The sequence below is a fragment of the Eriocheir sinensis genome, chromosome 47 (genome assembly GCF_024679095.1).
Source record: "Eriocheir sinensis breed Jianghai 21 chromosome 47, ASM2467909v1, whole genome shotgun sequence".
NCBI classification, from domain to species: domain Eukaryota; kingdom Metazoa; phylum Arthropoda; class Malacostraca; order Decapoda; family Varunidae; genus Eriocheir; species Eriocheir sinensis.
Window position 1 is genome coordinate 342567 of NC_066555.1, and position 8684 is coordinate 351250.

General features: G+C 49.7%; 1 protein-coding gene across 6 annotated transcripts in view; it reads right to left on the reverse strand.

The window, feature by feature from the left end:
* Window positions 1–479: 479 nt before the first annotated feature.
* LOC126981203 (transient receptor potential channel pyrexia-like) overlaps window positions 480–8684 on the reverse strand; it is a 38725-nt gene continuing 30520 nt past the window's right edge. For all 6 annotated transcript variants that reach the window (XM_050832001.1, XM_050832007.1, XM_050832005.1 and 3 more), the window contains 5 exons: window positions 7079–8684; window positions 6805–6973; window positions 5921–6124; window positions 4853–5097; window positions 480–4113 (listed from right to left, as the gene is read on the reverse strand). The exon at window positions 7079–8684 is cut by the window's right edge and continues 432 nt beyond it. In XM_050832001.1, the coding sequence (XP_050687958.1) occupies window positions 3966–4113; window positions 4853–5097; window positions 5921–6124; window positions 6805–6973; window positions 7079–8684 (2372 nt within the window). In that variant the 3' untranslated portion in view covers window positions 480–3965. The remainder of the gene's footprint in view (window positions 4114–4852; window positions 5098–5920; window positions 6125–6804; window positions 6974–7078) is intronic.

Consider the following 8684-nt stretch of genomic DNA (forward strand, 5'->3'; position numbering starts at 1 on the left):
TTATTATTATTATTATTATTATTATTATTATTATTGGTATTATTATTATTATTATTATTATTATTATTATTATTATTATTATTATTATTATTATTATTATTATTATTATTATTATCTTTATTATCATTATTATCTTTTATAATTTTTATCTTTATCATCACCATTATCATTATTAATATTATTACTATTATTATTGCTATTATTGCTGTTAGTGGTGCTGGTTTGTCAGAAGGGAAGATAAACACTTGCCTCTTAATATTAGTTCATCATTAAACACTGACACAGAACATTATATAGATAAGCTCAGGAGGGTAATCTTCCGCCACTCGGCAATGGTTTGAAAATTCAGCTTGGGACTCGAACCCAAGTCCACGGGCTCACCACGCCCGCACGCTGACCACCTGGCCACCGCCTCCCCGACTAGACTATACAGTATACATGTCAGCCGTCAGCCGATGGTTAATAAGACAAAAAGTGAGTCATGTTTAAATTTTAATGCTCGTAATCTTTACATAGTCTGCTTTACTGAGGTGAACACTGATCCCGGGTGTGTGTGATTCACCACGGCCTGATCACGAGCTGGGGACGTCATCGCCAGCAAGTGCCCTCCCGACCCGAACAAGCTCATTATAGTCGATCTCTGGGTACTGCTGGGGCCTTCACACACCACTTACCCCATCCCCCTTGCTTAAGATGGATAGTAACCGCTCCTCTGTCAGTGCAAAAATCCTTGTGTGTGTGTGTGTGTGTGTGTGTGTGTGTGTGTGTGTAAGACGTGTTGTAAAAATGTTTCGTAGTTTGGTAATGATTATAACACACACACACACACACACACACACACACACACACACACACACACACACACAGTAAATAGTTCACATGGTCCATCCTGAGTCTTTTTAATCACAGAAGAAAGCATTTAAAACAGAAGCCTCATGAGAAATTATACCTAGGAAACACACACACACACACACACACACACACACACACACACACACACACACACACACATGATTAAGTCAGTAAAAAAAATAATAATGGCGGAGTCAAGAAATCAACATAAACACGGAAAAATTTACTAGCCATAATTATAAAGCCAGAACCGTGCTGGATATGTCTGTGGGAACGGCCGTGGCGGGTAACAAGGCTGTGAACTCCTGTGACAAGACCACTTCGGGGCAGTTCGACAGTCAACAGAATCATTGCAAGCGCCCAAACCAAGCTAGAATTTCCACAATGATCTGTTTTTTCTTCTCAATGCCAGATACTAAAGACTTCCCGTGTGATCTACTAAAATTTAATCCTATTTATATCAATCGCAAATACAATACAAGGAATTTTCGTAGTATATAGTGCTTGGTTGGGGGGCTTACGAAATTGCTGTACTGGACTGTAAAACTGCCCCTTCATTCCCGTGCAGACCGAGGCGGCCCTTCAGTTCACATGTGTTAGAAATAAGATCAGTGTTACCAAAGATCAGTATTACTTGGATCACCGTGGACCAGGTTTACAGACCAGGACCCGTATTCCTTCAGCACCCAATTGCACATATTTGACAAGGCTTTCGCAGGCGTTTCGGGCATTTTCAGGTGTAATTTAACCCCTTGACTGCGGATTTCCTACAGTTAGACCTCACCAAGCTACAGGAACAGAACAAAAAGTGGCTGCTACAATTCAGTGAAGAAAAATGTAAAGTCCTGCACCTTGGGAGGGGATATCCAGCACACCAATACCACATGGGAAACACTCCACTATCCACCACAGAGGCAGAGAAAGACCTGGGAGTGTATGTTACCAGGCTACCAGTGAAGGGATATCCAGCATACCAATACCACATGGGAAACACTCCACTATCCACCACAGAGGCAGAGAAAGACCTGGGACTATATGTTACCAGGCTACCAGTGAAAGCCAAATCCATGCCAATCGCAGCAGACGGGTTAACTCTTCTTCTGTACCACGAATGAATAATTTTCATTATTGTTTCCTTTTTATTTGCCCTTGAGATGTTTCCTTCGCTGTAAAAAAATACTCTCTTTCGGCCACTCCTCTGAACTCATCTTTTAGGAGCAGTGAGTAGCGGGTTTTTTTCATTATTGTTTCCTTTTTATTTGCCCTTGAGCTGTTTCCTTCGCTGTAAAAAAAATACTACCCACCAAAATTCCCTGTCTGGTGGTTGGCAATGCTGTAGAAGATAAGAAATTTAAGAAAACTACACAGGGAATCTATTTAGCATCTGGTGTTGAGGAGATATAACGGATCATTGTCGAGAATACAGCTTGGTTCGGGCGATGACATGACTCTATGGGCGGTATCGTTAGACACTTTCGGCTTGCACATCAACTGCTTTCAAAGACCAAACAGATGACTCGGGTTCCCATGAGTAATATTTTACGTTCACGGCATAGAAAAAGGGTCAAAGTACCACCAGGGTCATTAAACTACCCCTGGAAATGTCCCAAACTCCTACGAAAGCCTTGTCAAATATATGTGTTCTTGAACGCCTTTAAGTTTATAATACAACCCTTTGCTGGACTGTGGAACTGGTCCAATATTTCCGGCGCTTCCCCAACTTCAAGGTCGGTATTTTAAGACTCTTCTCACATCAGTATTTCTAAAGGTCAAAGAGGGGATCAATCAGGTTCCAATGTATGTTTCTTTAGGTTCATTGTACAGAAGAAGGGCCAAACTACCACCAGGGACATTAAACTACCCCTGGAAATGCCCCAAACTCCTATATGAAAGCCTTGTTAAATGTGTGCACTTGGGCCACAAAATGTTTAGTAATAAGGCCTTTTAAGAGATTCCTGGAAAGATTACAAACAAATATGTATAACTTAAGCGAAAGCACATTCTTGGATTCACCTAAACTTGTTAACTAAATTCACGAGAGAGCTTCGAACGTAAACGACTATCTGTGTAAGAATGTAATTAATTAAAACATTTGTATACAACCATTACCAGCAGAAGGTGTGTGTGCTAGATTAGGTTTAGTGGACGAACGCAGCATTACACACACACACACACACTTCTAGTAATGATAATAATAGAAATAAGTACAAAATAAGTACATAATAGCTAGCTTGTTCCTGGCTTACATATAGTTAAGTAAGGGAGAGAGAGAGAGAGAGAGAGAGAGAGAGAGGTACAGACAATATGGCGACAGTGTTCGTTCTTCACAACAATGGACTGGAATGGCTGCTGAGAATTATGAGTGTGTACAGTTTACTTGGCAATACTACATACAGCTGCCTAAACACACACACACACACACACACACACACACACACACACGGTTTGGCCTCAACAAGTATGCAACTGATCTGCTGTGACGGTTCTTCTTTTTCTGTTTCTTCTTCATCTTTTTCTTCTTCTTTTTCTTCTTCATCTTCTTTCTCCTCAACACAGACACGCACTCTTACCCTCATCATCCTTTTCCTTCATCCTTTCTTCCCTTTGTTTCTCCTCCTTCAACCATTCCTTCCTTAACCATTCTCTCACAGACTCACTCCCCTTTCACTCTCCTCCCTTCGTTCTTCCTTCAACCATTCCTTCCTTAACCATTCTCTCACAGACTCACTCCCCTTTCACTCTCCTTCCTTCATTCCTCCTTCAACCATTCCTTCCTTAACCATTCTCTCACAGACTCACTCCCCTTTCACTCTCCTCCCTTCGTTCCTCCTTCAACCATTCCTTCCCTAACCATCCTTTCACAGATTCCTTTTGCCTCTACTCTAGCGTTGCCAGATTATCGTACTCACCACATCGTATATTCATTTTCAAGCCTCAAACTCTCGTACATGAACAAATAACAATAGAAATTTAAAGTTAGCGTTGAAACTGTTATTCATTGATGTTTGTTTGTTACTTTTTCTATAATTATCGGTCAGAAACTACGAAAATGCAATGCGATGGGTACGATAATTTGGCAACGCTGCCCTACTCTCCTCTTCCCGCCCTGCACCTCACGGCCCAGAGCGCAGTGCGGCGGCCAGGGATCTCAGGAGGTCGGGGTGTTGAGTGGCGAGGCCTTGCACAGCTTCGTCAAGTCGCGCTGCGCTCTCGTCACATCGCTGTTTCTTCTGATCCTCGAGGTACTGCAGCCGGTGGACTCTGGGGGTGAGGGGCAGAGGATTAGGGCGGCGTATTGGAGGATGCATGGAAAGGCAGGGGGGAGAGAAGAGGGAGATGATAGATGGAGAAAAGTAGCCTCGATATCTCTCTGCAACTAGACCCGCGCTCTCAATACAAGGACTGGATCAATGGGCAGCTTCCTCCTCTCACATCAACTATTTCCAAAGGGCAAAAAGTAGGTCAGTCGGGTTCTAATGAGTGCTCCTTTAGGTTCATGGTACAGAAGAAGGTTAAACTACCATCAGGGTCATTAAACTACTCATAAAAAGGCCAACAACTCCTACGAAAGCCTTATCAAATGTGTTTGCTTGGGCGCTGAAATATTTACGAATATGACCCAAATTGTCCTGGCCAGTCTTACTCCACACGGCTATAACCTGAAGCCATGTCAACCCCTTGACTGCGGATTTCCTACCAGAAGACCTCACCAAGCTACAGGAATGGAATGAAAAGTGGCTGCTACGATTCAATGAAGAAAAATGTAAAGTCCTGCACCATGGGAGAGGATATCCAGCACACCAATACCACATGGGAAACACTCCACTATCCACCACAGAGGCAGAGAAAGACCTGGGAGTGTATGTTACCAGGCTACCACTGAAAGCCGAATCCATGCCAATCGCAGCGGATGGGTTAAGAGAGGCAAAGGAGGAGGGGGAGGGGGAGGGAGAGGGGGAGGTCAGTCATTCATTGCCTAACCTGTGTTCCCGCCACCCACCTCAAGCACTCCGTCGTGTCTCCATCAAGCTTGTGCGGATTCGTGTGACTGTGACCCGATAGGAGGCGCTGGCCCTTCTTCGGTTCGTTGATCTTCACCAGGAGGGACGGGGCGCTGTCCGGGCCTGAGAGCAGCTGGATCTTACCGACGTAGCGGCGTAGGAAGTAGATGAAGAACGTCTCCACCAAGTACACCAGCTCGAGGCGGGAGGTGAGGGAGTACAGCCTGGCGTCCTCCACCACTTGCTGGCCGAGTGGAAGAAGAGAGGACGATTACTAAAAGCTGCCAAGGAAGGAAGATTAAGGAGTAATGACCTAAGAAGCGATACAAAGCGTGACACCTCATCTTGATTATGTGGTTTAGTTTTGGTTACCTTACTATAGAATGGACATCACAATGGTAGGATCGGTAAAAAGGAGGAGGAGTAACTTGCCATATGAGGAAAGACTCAATTTTTTTTTTTACAGCAAAGGAGACAGCACAAGGGGACAAAAAAAAGGAAACAATAAAAAAAGCCCGCTACTCGCTGCTCCTAAAAAAGAATCAAAAGAGGTGGCCGAAAGAGAGGTCAATTTCGGGTATGATAATAATAATAATAATAATAATAATAATAATAATAATAATAATAAGACATAGGGAAGGGGTGCAAAAAGTCTCACTGTGTCTCTCCGAAGGATATTTCAGAAGACCGGCAAAGCAAACCCAACTAAAGGAAAGAAAATTGTGTCGCTCCAAAGGATATTTCGGAAGATTGGCAGCGTTACGTAAAGGAAACTGATGATACGGAAATTGTGAACGTCTTGGAGTGAAAGAGAACAATAATATAATGGCTGCAGAATTAAGAGACTGGGTGATCGTGTTAGTTGTTAGTCTGGTGAATCTATGCACAGTAAACACGTAGAGTTAAAACAGGCATAATCTAGAAGGGTCTCCATCTTCTCTCTCTCTCTCTCTCTCTCTCTCTCTCTCTCTCTCTCTCTCTCTCTCTCTCTCTCTCTCTCTCTCTCTCTCTCTCTCTCTCTCTCTCTCTCTCTCTCTCTCTCTCTCTCTCTCTCTCTCTATCTTTACCTGCGTATCGGTGACCGCCAGGCCGTTCATCACGTTCATGAGGACGAGGAAGATGAGGAAGAGGAAGACGAGGAAGACCAGCACGGCGGAGGTCATGAGCATCGTCTTGGGGAACCGCTCGCTCAGGTCTGAGTACTCGAACTCGCCCGTCGACATCACGATGGCCTTGGGCAGCGTGGTCCAGAAGTTGTTGAAGTCCTCGTTCTGGAAAGCGGCGGAGGATGAGGAGCGGTGTGTGTGTGTGTGTGTGTGTGTTTAGTACCTGACCCACCTGAGAGATCTTGAGTGGGGTATCTCTTTGGCCCACCGGTTAAGGAGTGGCTTTCCCATCTTGCCGGTCGCAGTTTCAATCCCGGTACCGGTAAACCCTTTCCGGGTCTGGATTGATTACTCGTGTGATTCGTAACACGCAGAGGTCGTTTGAAGGTTTAGGGAAGTAGAATTCGGACTATACATGTGGTAGTAAAGCGGTGGGCGTCCTCTTCTGTGTTCTGCTGTGTCTCCCCTGTGTGGGAAGATGGATGGCCCATGATCTTCAGGGGGAAATACAGAAATTAATCTCGATTGGAAAAGGGGAGCTGATTAGTGCCTGACCCGCCTGAGGAAAAAGCCTAACAAACTCACTCTGCAAGTGGGGTACCTCTTTGGCCGCCAAGTTAAGGAGTGGCTTTCCCATCTCGCCGGTCGCGGATTCGATCCCCGGCGCCGGTAAAACCCCTGGATTGATTTCTCGTGTGTTTCGTGACACGCAGAGGTGTGCCGGCGATCAGCTGATCCCAGCACAGGGAGTGGGGAGGAAGTGACCGCACGTCCGTCCTGTTCGGTCTTTCTCTCTCGTGTGTGTGTGTGTGTGTTGGTTGGTGGGGGGGGGGAGGTCGGCTCACCTGGTCGTCGCCGGAGGGCTGGAGGATGATGTTGAAGCTGATGGTGAAGGCAAGGATGAGGGCGCTGAAGAGGAAGATGATCTTGAGGAAGTTATATGAGACGTGGCGCAGCATGGTGATGTAGAGCGCCAGGGGCGGCGCGCGGCCCAGCACCAGCACGAACTCGTACCTGGGAAGGGTGGCACGGCCGTTAGCTGGCTCCCTCCCGCCGCGCCGACACACACATGTACACAATTCCACGCACGGACGCACGCAGGCACACATACATACTTACCATGCCACAATCATGGCCCAAGCGGCGAGGTGTCGCGTCTCGTCCAGGCCGAGGGGCGCGGCGCACAGCACTACCACCACCACCAGCAGGAACCACTCCAGGTAGTTCTCGATGCTCTTGAGGTAAAACTCTCGGGAGAACACGATCTGGAACAGTTCCCGCAGCAGCATGAACATCCAGGAGACCACCAGCAGGGCCCCCAGCAGGTACAAAGCCACCTTCTGCCCCTCAGCCTCGGCCTCCACCGGGGCGGTGTCCACGGTGCCGTTGAGCTGCAGCCTCGCCAGCCGCGCCTCCAGCACCCGCAGGTCCTTGAGGCGGTACACGAAAAAGGTGAGCACGACCACGAAGAAAAAGTAGATGGCCAGGTTGAGGAGGTAAAGCGGTAGGGCCTTGCGCCACTTGGCGTAGAGCAACGTCTGCACCAGGGGGTGCAGGATGGCGTGGCGGTGCCTCCGGCTGCGGCACACTTCCATCAGCGTCACCATCTCGTTCACGGGCTTGGGCTCCTGCTTGCCGCCCTCCTGCGGCGGCGGGAGCAGGAAGCGGTAGTCGAGGTGCAGCGTGTAGTCCTCGCTCACCACGTTCTCGGCCTCATCGGCTCCGCCGCCCCCGCCCACGCGGTGGTGCGTGACGCAGCCGTCCATGGCGCGCTCCAGCGTGGCGGGCAGCACGCTGTCCAGCACGGTGCCGCAGGGCCTGCCGAGCACTAGCCGCTTGGCCCCGAGGAGGCCGCCGCAGCGCAGCAGCTCGCTCACCGCCTCCTGGTTGTTGAAGGCCGCTGCCACGTGCACCGCCGTCTGCTCCGTGTCCCGCTGGTTCAGGTCGAGCCTCACGTCCTTCTGCAGCAGGCGGCGGAGGCACGCCATGTGGTCGGCGCCCTGCGGCCCCGCCTTGCTGCGGCCCTTCTGCATGAGTTTCCTGACGAGGCTGGTGGTGTGCTCCCCCAGGTCGAGGGTGGTGTCGCGGCCCTTCATCGTCTCCAGCAGCTTGGTGAAGATAGCGTCGTGGCCCACGTAAGCGGCGCAGTGGAGTGCCAGCTCGCCCGTTGCCTCCGTCCTCCATGGGTCGGCGCCGAAGTCCAGCAGCGCCTCCACCAACGAGGCGTCGGCCTTGTCGATGGCGCGCCACAGCAGGCTGTCCTTGCCCAGGCGGGAGTTTACTGCCGCACGCGCCTCCTTTTCAGGCTTCCCCTTCAGCACGTCCCTCACCTCCCTGCCGCCCCCGCCCATGGACACCACGTCCACCACGTGGGCCGCCGTGGGCCGCGAGGGCGGTGACCGCCGCCTCCGCTGAAGCTCCGGCGTCAAACAGCCCTTCCCTGTGAGCACCTGCTCCACGGTGGCGTCGCCACCCGCATCTTCCGAGATCGAGGCTCCCGCCGCCACCAGCTTCTCGCACAGTTTGAGGAGGCCAGACATCCAGGGCTCGCCGCCCCCTGCGCGGCGCAGCTTTGCGGCGGCGGCAGCCAGCGGCGTGGCAGAGCTCAGGAGCGCCAGGGACGCGTGGGGCTCCAGGTCCAGCTTGTTGACGTGGTCCGCGGAGAGCAACAGGTCCGCAACCTCTTGCAGGCGGCTCTGCTGTTCCTCAGTCTGCTCCGTGGAGA